At 41.2% G+C, this 15,988-nt stretch overlaps 2 protein-coding genes and 1 long non-coding RNA gene across 5 annotated transcripts; 2 read left to right on the forward strand and 1 right to left on the reverse strand.

Moving 5' to 3' along the window:
- Window positions 1-311: 311 nt before the first annotated feature.
- On the forward strand, window positions 312-10,838 carry rbm10 (RNA binding motif protein 10). 2 transcript variants are annotated; one of them, XM_061697196.1, is made up of 23 exons: window positions 312-435; window positions 814-879; window positions 950-1,469; window positions 1,560-1,730; window positions 1,801-1,870; window positions 2,940-3,013; window positions 4,512-4,598; window positions 4,700-4,760; window positions 4,853-5,011; window positions 5,119-5,279; window positions 5,389-5,486; window positions 5,915-6,002; window positions 6,290-6,497; window positions 6,597-6,676; window positions 6,786-6,867; window positions 6,953-7,044; window positions 7,126-7,320; window positions 7,477-7,623; window positions 8,250-8,303; window positions 8,397-8,591; window positions 8,857-8,901; window positions 9,862-9,917; window positions 10,227-10,838. In XM_061697196.1, exons 2-23 carry the CDS (start codon window positions 863-865, stop codon window positions 10,315-10,317), a joined length of 2,751 nt encoding a protein of 916 aa, XP_061553180.1. In that variant the 5' UTR covers window positions 312-435; window positions 814-862; the 3' UTR covers window positions 10,318-10,838. The 2 variants fall into 2 exon arrangements, with proteins under 2 accessions (XP_061553180.1, XP_061553190.1); XM_061697206.1 differs by having other exon boundaries at window positions 953-1,469.
- Window positions 10,839-10,927: 89 nt separating this feature from the next.
- lrrc23 (leucine rich repeat containing 23) lies at window positions 10,928-15,891 on the forward strand. Of its 2 annotated transcripts, XM_061697241.1 has the most exons (9): window positions 10,928-11,463; window positions 11,553-11,640; window positions 12,761-12,864; window positions 12,941-13,061; window positions 13,678-13,819; window positions 13,892-14,022; window positions 14,098-14,234; window positions 14,330-14,534; window positions 14,629-15,891. In XM_061697241.1, the coding sequence occupies exons 2-9, from the start codon at window positions 11,566-11,568 to the stop codon at window positions 14,650-14,652; spliced, it is 939 nt and encodes a 312-aa protein (XP_061553225.1). In that variant the 5' UTR covers window positions 10,928-11,463; window positions 11,553-11,565; the 3' UTR covers window positions 14,653-15,891. The 2 variants fall into 2 exon arrangements, with proteins under 2 accessions (XP_061553225.1, XP_061553217.1); XM_061697233.1 differs by lacking the exon at window positions 10,928-11,463 and having other exon boundaries at window positions 11,477-11,640.
- Window positions 12,255-15,953, reverse strand: LOC133413201 (uncharacterized). Its single transcript, XR_009769846.1, has 3 exons — window positions 15,805-15,953; window positions 13,716-13,825; window positions 12,255-13,073 (listed from the first exon to the last, which is right to left on the reverse strand). It is a non-coding gene; the product is annotated as an uncharacterized LOC133413201 (long non-coding RNA).
- Window positions 15,954-15,988: the final 35 nt, after the last annotated feature.

Consider the following 15,988-nt stretch of genomic DNA (forward strand, 5'->3'; position numbering starts at 1 on the left):
CACTTGGGCGCTGGTTTAAATTGTAATTAAAAAAAATAATAATTGAAATGCGCAATGGCTTCGGCTTGCCAGTTTATAAGTTCGACAGCAGCCCCCTTCTTTATATACTTTTATATAGCAAATCCACACGTTTTATTTATATTTAGAAGTGTGTAGATGTAAACATCAGCGTCAGTGCTGAGCCCCACTCACTCAGTACAGTACTTATGTGTATCCGTGATTGGCTGTCAGTTTATTGTTGCTTTCTTTTCCTCCAATTATCGTCAACTTTAGTGACGCTGTCGTCCAATCACGGGACAGAGTGGGACACCGCTCCGTCCCAGTGAAATGTTACCTCACTGTGGCCATTTTCTAGCATTCGCTCGGAATAGAAACATACAGTTTGTTGGTGCGGCGGTGTGTTAATTTGGCAAGAGTCTGCTGAGTGAAAAGTTGGTAAGTTTTCCCACTAATTTCATCAGTCTGTTGCCATGTCTGCGACGACTGACAACCACCGAGGACAACTTGCTAGCATGCATCATACTAGTTAGCATGTCGGCTAAAAGATGACCGCCATACGTCATTGTTGAATACGTTTTTGGTTTTTTTTGGACAAATTTTATGCTTGTGTTATTAGTACATCTCTCCTTATAGTGAGACAGGTTTGCACTCGCCTTCTGGTCTCATGTACATAAATGCAGAAGCTAACCTGGTGGCAAAACGAAGAGGTTACTCGAGTGCACGCCTTACGTAGTACTATGCGCGCTAAGTCTACTTTGTACACCATTTCACGAAAATGTATGCTGACTTTCTGCGTTGTTAATGCTTGTTCAGCTTATTCATGCTGGTGAAGAAAGAAAGCGACTAGCGTCAGTGGATCGGTATGGATACTGAGCGCAGGTGAGCTATACCGTAGCTACGTCTTAGTGGAGCTGTCAGACAAGTCTTTACAAGTGTCATCTGTGTTCAGCAGGGGTGGGCGAGGTGATCGCATGGGCCGATATGGCAACACCAACAATGACCACAATTTTCGGGACATGGACTACCGTGGTTTTGGCCAAGAAGACGAAGAAACGGAAGCGGAATATGATGTCCGAATAGAGGAGGACAGCCCCTATGTCCACAATGAAACATCTCTGTGCGCCTCTAAACTTTTACCAGGTCACCTACAAGATCAATGTGAGTTTCATCAGAGAGGAGATGGTAGTAGTGAGGCCAAAGCGCTCCTGTGGCCTCCTAGCTCTCAGTCCTCAACTGATGTGTTTGACGAGGAGAGATCCAAGAGAGATTTTGAACGGCTACGGACTGGGTCAGAGGGAAGGGCAAAGGGGAAACACGGCAGAAGCTTTGCTGAGACCTCGACCCTACGTTTAAGTAGTGGGGAAGGAAATTGGGGTCGCCGAGGTGGTACCTGTATTGAACAGATGGAGCACAACTTTGACCGGCACAGAGAGGATGGCAGATTTTCTCATGGAGCAGGAAGGAGAAAGGTCAACCGCAACGCGGTCGTAGCTTTTAACTGCCTTCTCTTTTCTGTTTTTAACTTGCATTTGTTGTTCATTCATCATGGATATGTTCAGGTGTTTCCCACTGAGCCCGAGGACCATGGCCGTTGTAGTTCTGAGACAGACCTGTCTCATGAGGATTCGGAGCAAAGGGACCAGGATTACCGTGCTGATCTGGACTACAATCAGAGGCCCAGCAACATAGTCATGCTTCGCATGCTGCCACCCAACGCCACTGCCAATGAGGTATGTGTATGTTGCTGGGCTCTTTTCGGGTTTCCCGCCATAGTGATGTAATTCATGAATGCATGTACAGATCTGGGCAACACTTCAAGAGCAGGGGATCCAGCCAAAAGAGGTTCGGCTCATGAGGAACAAAGCCTCAGGTGAGGAAAATTTGTCCATTGTCCTTTTCTGAAGTTTTTTTAAATAACTGTCCCACTTGGTACCACATGTATCCTTTGCTAGCCATTTCATCTTATTATCCAGATGCTTTATATACATGGTTTTCTTTATTATAACATTGAACATCAAACATATCCTCTTATTCCTTGTTTTCAATGCCGGAAAAATACATATACATCATAATAATTCAACAGACACATAACTAGAGAACTTTTCCTAATCAAATCCCAAAATAGGTCAATAAATATGGATTCACAAAGCTGTCATGTCTTCATCTTGCCTTTTTGTTTTGTTTTTAACTCAGCTCTCTGAATAGTTTCATGATCGTGTTCATATCTGTTTGAGCGAGTACATGAGCAATGCACACACACCTCCTGGATCATTTGACAAAACCTAGCTGTTGAGCAGTGCGACCGCGTTTGCTGTCATAGTTGCATTTACGAGTACGAAACTCAAGGTTCTACAACTACTTGGCAATATTGTGAGCATTAGACATACCACAACATAAAGGAGGTAGCCATTATGATCATCACATTGGCTTCACGTTTTATACCTCACCGGTCACCTGTGGAGTGTGTTATTAGACTCAGCCACACACAACTACGCCGTCTTTCCCACTCTTTCTGATCATCCATTTTTGTTAAGATAAACCACTCTTGCTTTGTTAGGTTACTTGACTAATGTGGCAGCTAATAATTTTACAGCAAGAGTTTTTTCCCCCCAAGTTACTCCACTCTAAAACTTGGTGATATATATATGCCACTTGTGTTGGCACGTGGGTCAGACTTAAACTGAGGAGTGGTAGGGGCCCCTTCTCTCCTTTTCGTGACCCCACTGAGATACTGGACCATGTGTCCTCCTCACCTTGCAGAGAATCTTAACAGTGGCTCCCCAACTGACTGTCAAGCCTCTTCATTCCAAGGGAGAGCGGTTGTTTATTTTGTTAGTGCTGATACAGGGTCTCTCTCTCCTCTGTACACAAAGCACTAACCCCTCACTGCGTTATGTTGTTGTTGTTATTCGGTAACCATGGCGCTGGGCGGTGTCCAGGTCAGAGCCGAGGATTCGCCTTCGTCGAGTTTAATCTCATACAGGAGGCCACCCGCTGGATGGAGACCAACCAGGTCACTCTCCCATACACACATGACACGCACATATATGCAATGGGAAAGACAAATGTACTGTCACATCACGCCTACTTCACCTTAGATTATAGCATGCCATTTGCTCACGAAGAATCATTTTTTTTACGACAGGTAGGTAATTCTTACGGTGGAGTCATACATGGGGAAACCATGTGTGAGACTGTTCTGGGGTAGACTTACAAAACTTAACTTATTGGCCCCCCCAAAAATCATATTGTTCTAATTTTCTCTCTTTAGTTTAAAATCCAGTCCATGGAATGGGATTGTACTGTTGTTTTTAGCCTAATAGCTGTCAGTAAGTGAGTAAAGGTCAAAATCCTCTTGATAGCTTTTATTTCCACACATTGAAATGTGTTGGGAACACTCTACATTCTATGCTAAATCAAAACATGAGACAAAATGTATCAAATGTGTTATTCCTTAACAAAAAGTGTAGAAAAAGGAAAATGAGCTTGGGTCTGCCTTTTTCTCGGCACTCATTGACTGTGTTACCTGGAATACTTCTTAAAGATTTTGCTTTCCTGTGACTCACCGCATTTTAAGTAAAAACAATTTTAATCTCCCGACACAATTGCTCTATTGGGATAAGGGATTAGGTTGGCCACTCCTTAACATGAATTTTGTTGGTTTGGAACCAAGATGGTGTTCCTACACATTCCCCACATATTTTGTCTCAAGCAACATGACCAAACATTCTGATGTATTGTATCTGTGATGCCTGCTATTCCGTTAATGTCTCAAGTACAAGTATGAGAAACCGCCTCGTACCATTCACAGCGGACTCTGGCTTGGATTCAGTGCTTCATCTGACAAACTTTGTGGTTCCAAACCCCAAAAGGACAATCTTACTTTCTTCTCACATATGTACAAAAAATATTGTGCCATTGGCTCTTTAGGCCAGTTTTTATTTTTTTTGCAGTTAACACAGTACAAATGTTTGCATTTGTAAAGCAAAGGAACAGCCAAATTTGTTTTCACCTTGTGCAAAGGTATAACGTTTAGATTTGAACAAAATGCTTAGTGTTTTCAATTAATTTGGTGTATGGAAAAGCTATTATGAGGATTTTGAGCTTTACTGCCTTTTTAAAACACTGCTATTATTCCGACCTGAACAACTGAATGTGTACCAAAATACTAGTTAATCTGGATCACCTACCGTTAGCTCGTGGTCGCTCACTACATAGTTTCTTATATATTTGGGTAATGGAGAGATGAATCAATAATGGAGTAAAACACACAGAATGAAAGCATCCCCAAAAAAATCTTTCCTAAAGCTGAAGGTTGCCATTCTCTATTGTCTTCCATCTTTCAATCTAGTTTCTTTCTCTCGCGCTCTCTCTCTCTCTCCCTCCCTCCCTCTCTCCCTCTCTGGTCCCCCTCATTCATTCTCTGAGATAAGGCCTTACTCAGATGCGTGTGGCCTAATTCCTGCTCATAGTCATCCACTGTTCCCCCTTCCTCTCTCTACTTGTTTCAGGGCGTGCTAATGATTCTGGGACATCGAGTGTCGATGCACTACAGCAACCCTAAACCACGAGCCAATGAGGACTGGCTTTGCAACAAGGTTGTGTTTGGATACAATGGGATGCATGTATGACAGTCTTGGTCCTGGATTCCCCCCCCCCCCCCCTTTTAACAATAAGGTTTGTAAACATAATTCAACAGTGTGGAGTGCAAAACTTTAAAAGGCGGGAAAGGTGCTTCAAGTGCAGTGCACCTAAATCAGGTAACAATGAACCGATCTGTTTGGTCTCCTGTACAAAATAATGTAACACAAGGTAAATGGCATACTCTTCTTCAAATTCTTCTTCTTTTCAGAAGCTGAGCTGAAGTTGCCCGAGTTGCAAAAAGATGCATCTTTTGGTCTTCAAAAGGAGGGAGCCCAAGGCTTGCTGCCGCTTCCAGCACCGTTACATTCCTCTGTTTCTGCCGTCCATTCAGGCCAAGTTACACAACAGGCAGATGTTGCCAATGACAGTAAGTTAAATGGCGTGGAACGCAGGCAGTTGGCAGAAATCAAGTTGTGCGCCCGACTACTTACATCACCACAATATTTATATTTGTCTTTTCCTCCTCAACACTAGCGCTGATCCTCAGAAACCTTGGACCGCATACGTCAGTGGAAGCCATTGTGTCTTCTTTGGCCTCATTTGCCACCCTGTCACCTTCCAACATTCGCCTCATCAAGGACAAGCACACGCATCTCAACAGGGGCTTTGCTTTTCTGCAGCTCTCCACCATAGTGGTAAGCAGCATCCTACTGTATGGATGCATTCAGACGTTTGTGATTGTGTGGAGATTAGATCTTTATCCATTCATGATGATGCCCTGCAGTCACCATGTTTTGTCATTAGGAGGCATCTCAGCTGCTGCAGATCTTACAGGCTCTCAAGCAGCCGCTTTCTGTTGATGGAAAGGTGATTGTGGTGGAGTTTGCCAAGGGTTCCAAGCGGTAAGCGTACGTTCGCACACAAGCAGTGTAGATAACACAGTATTGTGAAATTCAAATCACTGATGCACTTCAGAATCGCAAAACAAAGCTGGAAGCAGACATACGAGGTTTAGTCTGATCCGGCAGTTCAAAAATGAAAAACTGCATTACTGAATACATAATCACGGCTGCCAAAAAAACCAAAAACTGCTTTGGTGTTAACTATAAATTAGTTCCCTAAAATTGAAAGACTATTATTTCTTCACAGTCTCAAATGCGGTATGAAATGTAGTCACAAAGGACTGGCGACGAGTCCGCGGTGTACCTCACCTTTCACCAAAGTCACCTGGGATAGGCTCCAACTTGAGGATAAGCACTTATGGAAGCTGGATGGATGTAGACACAAAGTGTGAATCTTTTTTTATGTATTCATTTTTTTTTCTTGTCAGTGACGTGTTTTTGACAGATGGCAGTCGAGTGAGTGCTGCTACGGTGGCCAGCACTGCTATTGCTGCAGCACAGTGGGCTGTAACACAGGTAACTTGTTGCTGATCTGCCAGCGGCACAGCACAGATTTTTCTTTTAGCTTTTGTATACACAAACTTGAGTTGTTTTCTTGACATTTTGCACTTTGCCTGAGGTGAGGACTTCTCTTATAAAGAGTTAAAAAAAATAAAATAAATTGCGAAGTTCGACATACAGTCACCTGTTTCTTTGATGTGCTTTAAGCCTGCAAATCTTTAAATATGGACAGTTACTTGTTTGCAAATACCCATGGACTTCTAGACAGGCATTTGTTTGTTCTTTGTGTTTTTCATCCTCAGACTGCACAAAATGGTTCAAGTGGAGGCCAGAGTACTGAGTATAGAGAGATGTATCAGCAGGGAGCAGCGATGGCATACATCCAGGAGGGGAACGGTTACTCTTTGCCGGATGGCCAACATTTTCAAGTCCAGACAGAGTCCAGGGTTGCTCCTTTGCCCAGTGCAGGAGCACCCCTGAAGGGGACTTACCCAGCAGCAACTACCCCAGGTTGATGTCTCATGCTGGGATATTTCACATATGTATTATATGACTATGTACGGTATGGATTGGTGTATGCATATAATGTACATGATTGACATGATTCAGCTGCAGCGATTCCAAGTGAAACATTGGCATCCGGGACAGGTGTGGTGCAGCAGCCTCCAACTATGGCTTCTGCCACCCAGGTAATGGTTGCCTGCCTGCCGCTGCCATCCGTCCATCCATTTTCCGCTGCCATGCATCATATTAAATGATTTGAGCTTGGTCAACCTTCTGTGTGCTTTGTCGTTATAGGTTGAGATAATTGGAAAACCACAGCCAGCTGCTTCCAGCCAGCCTGCAACACCGGGCACTGCGCATGAGCTCCAGCAATATCGTACGTACTACCTAGTCAATTTGGTTTAGCTGCATGTAAATATTTTTCTACCTCTGTATTTTTATTTATTTATTTTTTACTTCAGCTGTGCCAGATGTAACCACATACCAATATGATGAAGGTTCAGGCTACTATTACGACCCGCTGACAGGACTCTATTATGACCCAAACTCCCAGGTAAAGACTCTGTAATAAATGCAAGAATAACTAGAACTAGAATATTGTGATTTATTGATTCCAATTCATGGCTCTTTGCAGTACTATTACAACACTCACACTCAGCAGTTCATGTACTGGGAGGGAGACAAGCACACATACATTCCGGCAGCTTCTGGACAGTCAAGTACAGAAGGTGCTCCCGCTGGTGATTGTGCAGCCCCCGCAGACTCAATGTTTGCTAATCTTGGGAGCAAGGAGAAGAAAGATAAGCCCAAAAGTAAAACAGCTCAACAGGTACATTTTCACACAAAAATAAATCCATGCCTTGCCTTTTTCTGACTGTTATGTGAATAATCAATGTGACAACATGATTCATCACCTGTGTTAGAGGATGAAGAGCTTGATAGCATGCAACTAAATGAATCTCCACTGCTGGGCTTGTGGTAATAGATTGCCAAAGATATGGAGCGCTGGGCCAAGACACTCAATAGACACAAGGAGAACATGCGCTCTGTCTCCTCTTCCCCTGCGGCCGGTTCCACAGATCGCAGAGAATCTGCCAGTGCAGACGCAGGTTATGCTGTTCTGGAGAAAAAGGTGTTACATGCTCACACATTACTCACAATCTGAGCCGCAGCTTTAAAAATACCGATTATGCCCCAGTATAATTAATAGGATAATATTTAATCTAGAGGTGCCATAATTAAACTGATTAATCGATTATTAAATTAAACGGCAACTATTTTAGTAATCGATTAATCATTTAGAGGCATTGTTTAACTTAAAATTGTCCAAATCCTTGAAATTTTAGCCTCTCAACAGAAAATATTCGCAGATTCCTGTAGTCCTCCATGAAAGATGATTGATTAGCTTTGTGTTTAATCAAAACAAGACATTTGCAAACATCCGGTGTTACTTTGGAAAACAATGATCACCATTTTTGCCTTTTTTGTGACATTTTACAGCCCAAACTAACTGAATCATAATAAATTTCAGTTTATGCACTTTCTGCACTGTCAGTTTGAAATAATGTTCTTTTTTTTAAATAAAAGTATGTAAATTAAAGTTTTTATATGATTAATCAGAAAAAATGACAATCTATTATTGAAATAATTGTTAGTTGCAGGCCTTATTTAATCCTCTTTATGAGAGATTTAAGAAAAGAAAAATGCACGAAAAATATTTTGAACATTCCACTTGAGTGTTTTTCCTTTGTCCCACAGGGGGCGCTTTTAGAACGGCCTCAAATGTTTCTGGACCACCTCAGACAAACAGAAGTATGTTATGTGTACTGTGTCTGTTATGATGACAATTTTTGCAGCAGATATTTTCACCACAGTATGTGACCCACTCTTTTTTTCCCCATGTAGTCGCCCCCTCCGCAGCACCTGGGTCTCGTTCCGGCCTACAGCGGAGAAAGTGACAGCGAAGAAGAAGGCGGTGAGAAAGATGAGAAGGAAGGGAGGATGACGGACTGGGTGAAACTGGCCTGTCTGCTGTGTAGGAGGCAATTTCCTAGCAAAGAGGCTCTTATTCGGCACCAGCAGCTCTCTGAACTGCATAAGGTTCGTTTACGCTCATGCTATTGCAAAAAAACTATTATTGTCTAGTAGCGGTACAGTGGTGCCTGGAGATACAAGTCACCAGAATTTAGATTTTTCTCAATATAATACGAGCCGTCATTTGGAGTTTTTGTTTGTTTGTTTTGCTTTGACGTGAGCAAAAACTTGAGATACAAACGCCGTTTGGTGGCAAACGTTTGGCTGATGGTGAAGAGTACTTCAAAAAAAGAGGATCTAATCTGTTTTGTATTATCCCAATTCCCTTTAGCAAAATCTAGAGCAAAGAAGAATGCAGGAAGATGCTGGAAAAGAGGTCAGTCAAACGGCAGTATCTGACACGTAACCACATTGTTTCTGCTCACTGTGTTTGTTCAGATTTAGCAGCATAGTACCAATGTAATTGGTAACAATTACAAGTTACCCCCTTAAAGATGTAATAGTAATGTGACTATTTCAGTGACTTTCTCAAAGTAGTACAACTAATTAGATTTGCTTATATTTTGATTACTTTGATTAAATGCATCATCAGACCTTAGGATGTTTCCTCTAAAAAAAAAAAAAATGTGAACCATAGACCATTATTTTTGGGAATTAACCTCATATTTGTTCTTTACACAAATAATAAACTGACAACAAAACATGATGAAATGTAAATACATACTCAACATGTATTTTTTGCATTATGTGTACAGCATGTGGAAAACCATATAAAATACCATTTTGACCTAATGACAAATGCGTACAATTTAGACAATAGCGCTTCATATGATAAATCAGATAAGTGAATGTTCCATTAAAAAAAGTCCAAAATTATGAAGCTGAAACTGTTCAAAAGTCAATGTTCCTTTGTGTTCAAAAGTTTTGAGTCTAACCTTTTCAATATTTTAAGCAAACTAATAGATTACACCACAAGGTGGCGATTTGAGGTCATATTTTGAAGGAAAACAAAAATGTCATGATTGAGATATAGGCAGAATGGCACATGACTAGAGAGAGCCAATCACAAGCGTCAGTTTTAGGAGGAGGAAGTGATATTTAAAAAAATAAATAAAAAAAACTAATCTAATCTTTTTTGGCTATTTTTTCTAATTTAACTAAAACTGGAGTTTAATTACATAATTTCTCCCAGTAATGTAATAGGTTAAAATTACATACATTTTTGTCATTAAATGATGTAATCTTGTTAGTTGTAATTAGTTCCTCCCCAATATTGAGCAAAGTATTGATGCCATAGTTGTCTTTTTTGAAAATGTTTATTTTTTCATTACTACAGAGCCGAACGGCTGGACTTCAAGCTCCCGATTCCAAGAAGAGGAAGTTAAGTGCCATGTAAGCAGGCTCTTTCCACCAACTTTTTCAAGCTGTTTCACAGGTTTTTCCCACTGGATAACTCGTATTGAATTCAAGGAATTACACAAAAATCATTTTTTAAATTCAGTCATCAATCATTCTGTATCCATGTGACACCGCTAGCTGAGGCTTTCAGAATCACAAATGTTTGGGTTGTTATTTACCCCTTTGCAGCTTTCGCCCTCGCATTAAAATGCAGTATTCTACAGTGTGAAATAACTACTTTCTGCATTTATTTGATCGTGTGGTTACCTTTTTGCCCGTCTTTTGACTCTGGCCCCTCTTTAGGGATGGGATCACAGGCTCTAGTCTTGGTGCCAGAATGCTTCAAGGCGGTGTGAAAAAGGGACTTTTGTTGCGCAGTGTGCAAATGGAGTGAGCTGTGACGCTGCAACGTCGACTTGTCCCTGGCAGGACGAAGACAAACACCACGCTGTACTTCACTAAAAATATCACCTGTCCATAAGACGTTCTCACTTTTTTGGCTGATCTCACATTTGCCTCTTTTAACTGATCCAGAAGTGGATGCCGGAATATTGCACAGAATGCATCATTTTGTTTTTCTTTCTTCTCTGAAGATGCCAAGTCCTCTCAAACGCAGTAAATAACATTTTCAAATAACAGTCTATGCACCATGTTTTTTGTTTGTTTGTTTAATTTAATGCTTTATGCCTTGTCATTCAGTGAATGACTGCTAATAGTACTGTGTACAATACTAATCGTGTGTAGATTATTTTTACCACAGAGATGAACTCATGTGGATGAACTGTGTTATTTTACAGGTATGAATCAAAATTATTTAGTTGTTTTTCTCAAGAAGGCTTTTTTGTGTGCGTGTGTTCTACATGACTGTTAGAATGAAACAATGTATAGGATTGTAAATGAACTTTTTGTTTTCTTGTTTGTGGTTTTGTGTGTTTTGTATGGAGAAGCTAAAGAAAATAGCTAAAGAAATATGCAGACGTTTCTTGACTTCAACCCCCTGCGAATGCGAACCCTCTACCTCAACGAATTAATCCGCTGTCTTTATTGGTTTTCACCACTTGGCCTTGCAAATTCAGAAATGGGAATGAAAAGACCCGGTGATGCCTGCAGGTATGGGGCCAGTTGAGTTGGGGACCTTGGGCTGAACTATTTTACGTAAATAATTGTGCTCAAGTCAGCCTCAAATAAGAAAATTGCACTGCATTTTAAAATGTTGATTCTAAGGTGTAATATAGCTGTTGTGTAAATACATATATTGTGTAATATATGCACTACTGGTCAAACGTTGGGACGCGGTTTCTCATTCAAAAGCATAAGGAACTACGTCCAAACGTTTGACATATTTATATACATGTTCTACATATATACGTCTGGGTTTTTTTGTTTGTTTGTTTTTTTATTCGCATTGTGACTGTCTACATCACAGAAATGAAAGAATGTTAAGTCGAAAAGATGAGTACGCTCACGTCGACACAGCACTTGTGCTTAGTGCGGGCGTCTTGTCTCCATGGCAACGGATAACACTCGCGGTCCTGGCTCGGTAACTGGGGGGGGGGGGGGCATCGCCTTAAAAACGAGAGCCGTTTATCAGGAATTAACATTTCCTCTCGCGCTGAAACACAATTGCAGATGACTGAACCAAATGGACGAGGAAGCTGTGTCGTCGGATGTGGAAAACGGGGAAGAAAATCAAGACGAGGACGAAGAAGCAGTAGAGGTATCGAAGAAAAAAAAACAAACGATTATCGTACGTGTGCGTGAAAATGTAAGACATAATCTGATCGCAAGTACAGGTCGATAGATTTGTGTGCGTGTGTGTATAAATGCAGTTTTGAGAAGGAACAGTACGTCACTGTGTCACTTCATTGTTCCGGAGTTTGCACGTTCTTCTGTGTTTTGTGAACGTTTTCCTCCCAAACTCCCAAAACATGCACGTTAGCTGCATTGCAGACTCTTCCAACTCGCCCGTAGACGTGAGTTTGAATGGTTGGTTGTCTACATGTACCCTGCAATTGAACTGATGTACCCAGCGGCCGTAATCACTGGAGGAAACGGATGAATGGATAATTTACTATGAAGAAATCATTCAAATACATGTTCATAATTTAGTATCATTAGCGCTTATCAGCGGCATACACATTGTTTCACTGTAAGTCCTTTGAACCGCGAAAAGGAAATCTGATTTTGAATCATCCCGACAACTGTGAGGGTCAAGAGGTCAGAGGCCGTCCCAAACCGAACCCGCAGCAGCCTCTGTGAAAGTCGACCCTTCCAGGCTTGGTTGACGAGCGTTTCCAGATAAAGATGGTTGCGTTTTAAAGGCAAAGAAAGATCTGACATTTGCGAGCTGGCTGTCAACGAAGTTCTCTTTATTGACCAAAACCGGAGATACACCACAATAGACACACATGCCTCCCTAACTACAGCCTAAATAGCGTGGGACCAGGATGTAGACATCTTTTTGGCCTTTTGGGACACCTTCTTCCCTGTGATAAGCGGTTAACAAATGGATCATGAGTGGAAATGCACATTGGACACTACGCACCCATGTTTGCTTCTTAAATATGAAATTAGCGTCATGTGTAAAACTGTAGATGACCTCCCTACAAGTATTGCCTTTCAAGCAGTTCCCTTCCCTTCTCTATCTCTATCAACTGTCCAAGTCAACATGTCTGTATGTTTCATGAAATATGAAATTCCTTTAGTAAATGTGACGGGTTTTAAGCAGGTTTGGGCCCGTTAATTCCATGACTGAGCTACAAATTGTTAATAAGTTGTTCAGTGTGACTTTCCCCTTGAAATCTGTGTGGCATCCCTTTCCTTTGTTTCATTCACAGGTTCGCCCTTTGGATCAAGATATTATAATTCCCGGTCTGTCTTTGCTGTGCCGAACAGGAAATGGATTAAGACATGCGTTCATTAAAGTCGTCCTAAAGGACAAGTATGAAAGCAAAATGAACAACAATAGCACATTTGTTCAGTCCTAAACCTCCTATTTTCGTGCTTGTACTCGATAGAAGACTCAGTGACATGGCTGCGATCAGCAATTACATTCACCTTCGGTTCATGGACGTGTCCAACAACCGCATTTCTGACCTTTCGCCTCTGTCATCCCTCACACAGCTTCTTTGGCTCAAGGCAAGGCCTTTTCTTAAAGAAAACAAAAAGGAAGTTTCATTATTCACTCGAATGTAGTAATTCTCAAAGTGTAGTACGAGTAGCACTTATTGGTATGCAGGCGCTCTCTCGTGGTACATGAAAGAATCACTGAATTAAATACGAATAAAATGTACATTTTAAAACGTGAGATACAAACGTATTGGAATGAAGCTTGTAGCTTTGCATACAGCCTGTTTGAATCCAATTGTTTTTTTTTTTTTAACTTTAAGTACAGTACATTTTTTTAGTACAGTTCAGTTGTATTTAACTATTTCGTACACTGTTTATTCAAGTCGAACGCTAACTTTTATGCGCAACACATTTTGATCCCATCTTTTTTATTTTCCTATATGTGTGTGTTAATGTTCAAACTGCATCATGGTATAGCGGCTCGCAATACTACAGGCACACTTTTTAGGGACAAAACCACTGCAACGTTTTGGATGAACACTACGTTACTGTATTTTAATGTCGGTCATTATGGTGGTAGTTGGAGAGCTAAGTATTTTTTTGAGGTGGTACTTGGTGTGTAAAAAAAAAAAAAAAACTTGACAACCACTGCTCTAATTTAAATTCAAATTGGATTATTTCTTAGATGGACAAGAATTATGTAACATGCTTCCCAGGACAAACCTTTTCTCAGCTGGTCTACCTCCAGTGGCTGAGTATGGCAGTGAACCGGCTCACGGAGGTCGAAGGTCTTGTTGGACCAGCTTTGGAGAGTCTCAATCTTTCAGGTTGATCTGATTAAGTGCAATAAATCATGAGCATACTGTTTTCTGCAAGTCAAGTGTTTACGTCTCCTGCAGGGAACCGGATACAGAGATTAAACGGTTTTGAGAGTTGCCTTTTTTCCAAACTGGGGACTTTGGAGCTGAGAGGAAACCGCTTGACTACGACTAATGGCATGAACCTGCCCAATCTGCAGCGATTATATCTGGTAAAAAATAAAATAAAAAGTGGTGCTCGACTGTAGTCTTTTGTTTTGTGAATGTGTTCCTTCTCCGCGTTGAAGGCCCAAAATCTTATTACAAGTCTGGAGGGCTTGGAGAAGTTAGAGAGCCTCACCACTCTTCATCTCCGTAACAACAAACTTGGTAATCTGGATGGACTCAACGCCAACATGAAATGTCTCCAGTACCTCAATGTCAGGTATACTACGCAGTGATACCACAGCAAGAAAGAGCAACAAAAAAAAACAAACAAAAAAAAAAACATTCCTGTATCTCTCTCTCTCTCCCCCACAGAAGCAATGACTTCTTAGATGAGACCTGCCTGCGGGCCCTTGGCCTTGTGTCAAAAACCCTGCGAGTCGTGATCCTCTCCGAGAACCCGCTGGACGGGACGACAGACTACCGGCCATATGTTCTTACTCTTATTCCAAAACTCGAGCGCCTTGATAAAGAGCCTGTCTCCCTGGAGGAGCGGGCTGAGGTGTGGAAGGCGATTAAGGTAAAAAAAAAAAAAAAAATACAATTAAATTAATCATCAGGGAAAGTTTGTTTCTTTATTACTTCTTCTAATGGTATGTCCTTTGTCATTTCAGGAACTCAAAGAGGAAACAGGCTAAAGTCAAACATTTGTAATAACTGCTCCACTTCCTGGAAAAGACTGGTTTGGGATGGACGCCTATGTAGAAACCTTAGATTGTTTCTATCTTGCATACAGTGTTGTATGATGCACTATATTATTGTTGACGATACTTTATGACATCTATTCCATTAGCAAACGCTTCAAATCCTGTAGTAATGAACAGGGTTTCGTCTTTGCAATCACTTCTTTATTTCCCTGTGTAATGATGACGAGGCAAATTTTGCGACCACTTCCCTGTTGGCAGCTATCCAGCTGCACTTTTAAAGGGAGAGTACAGCATTATGCACACTATTGGAAATAGTTTCTCGTTCAGTTCAAATACGAGTGCTGTTATTCCATCTGCAGCGCCTACGTCGTCATTGAGCTTTTGCTAAAACGTGAACGTCCAACTTCTCATTTTCTTGTCCTTTCTTGAAAGAAGTGGGTGCTGCTTTACTTCCTTGTAATTACACAACAGCACGCCGTTGCAGGTTCTCTGCAGAGCGAGAATGCGCGGTCTCTGCCATTGGGCTATTTTAAATTTAGCTCACCAGTGAAGGCGACATTGTGATTTCCTGGACTTGTTGGGAGTGAATTTTTGTTTCCTAGCCCGTAAAATCATTGTTGATCATTATTGTGAGTGCATGATCATGATCAGTGTCTTCAGATGGATGAATATCGTGAATTAGAAACTTAGTTAAATGTAATTAAAGCAAATTTTGTTATGTCAGAAGTGTGTATCAAACTGGTAACCCTTTGGATTAATCAGTACCTAAGAAGTAGCTCGCAGTTTCAAGCAGGTCGGTGACCCATGGTCCGTACAAACGCCGCTGCTATACAACCCCAAAAACTACATGAAAATTAAACCTTTATTTAAAACTGTCGTGGTCCGTCTCAACAGTTTTAATAATAGCAATTGGCACTTTCAAGTGGTGGGAAGTAACAAAGAAGAAATACTTGTTTTGTAAATCTCTCGAATCTGTAAAATCACATACAAGTAGGATCTATATTGTTTGTGTGTTGTGATCATGAACTAATTTAAAATTTTTGCGACTCAGCTCACTACGCTAGCAGAGCTTCGGGAAGACATCGGTTTGATAACCCTAAGCCAACGCTAGCTAACTCAAACAAAAAAACAACAACAACCTACTTGGGACATGTAACTCTCCAAACGGGTATTAAGTTAGACATGTGCACACATAGCTGCTAGGCTCAAGCACCTGCCCTGTTGCCTGGAAAAAAAAGGTACCAAAAAGGTTTCCATTTATTTCAGTTGTTTTCGAAGTTGGCAGAGGTTACTTCCGTCTTGTGAGTGATTGACACAACTTCCGCCT

The sequence above is a fragment of the Phycodurus eques genome, chromosome 1, assembly GCF_024500275.1.
Source record: "Phycodurus eques isolate BA_2022a chromosome 1, UOR_Pequ_1.1, whole genome shotgun sequence".
NCBI lineage: Eukaryota > Metazoa > Chordata > Actinopteri > Syngnathiformes > Syngnathidae > Phycodurus > Phycodurus eques.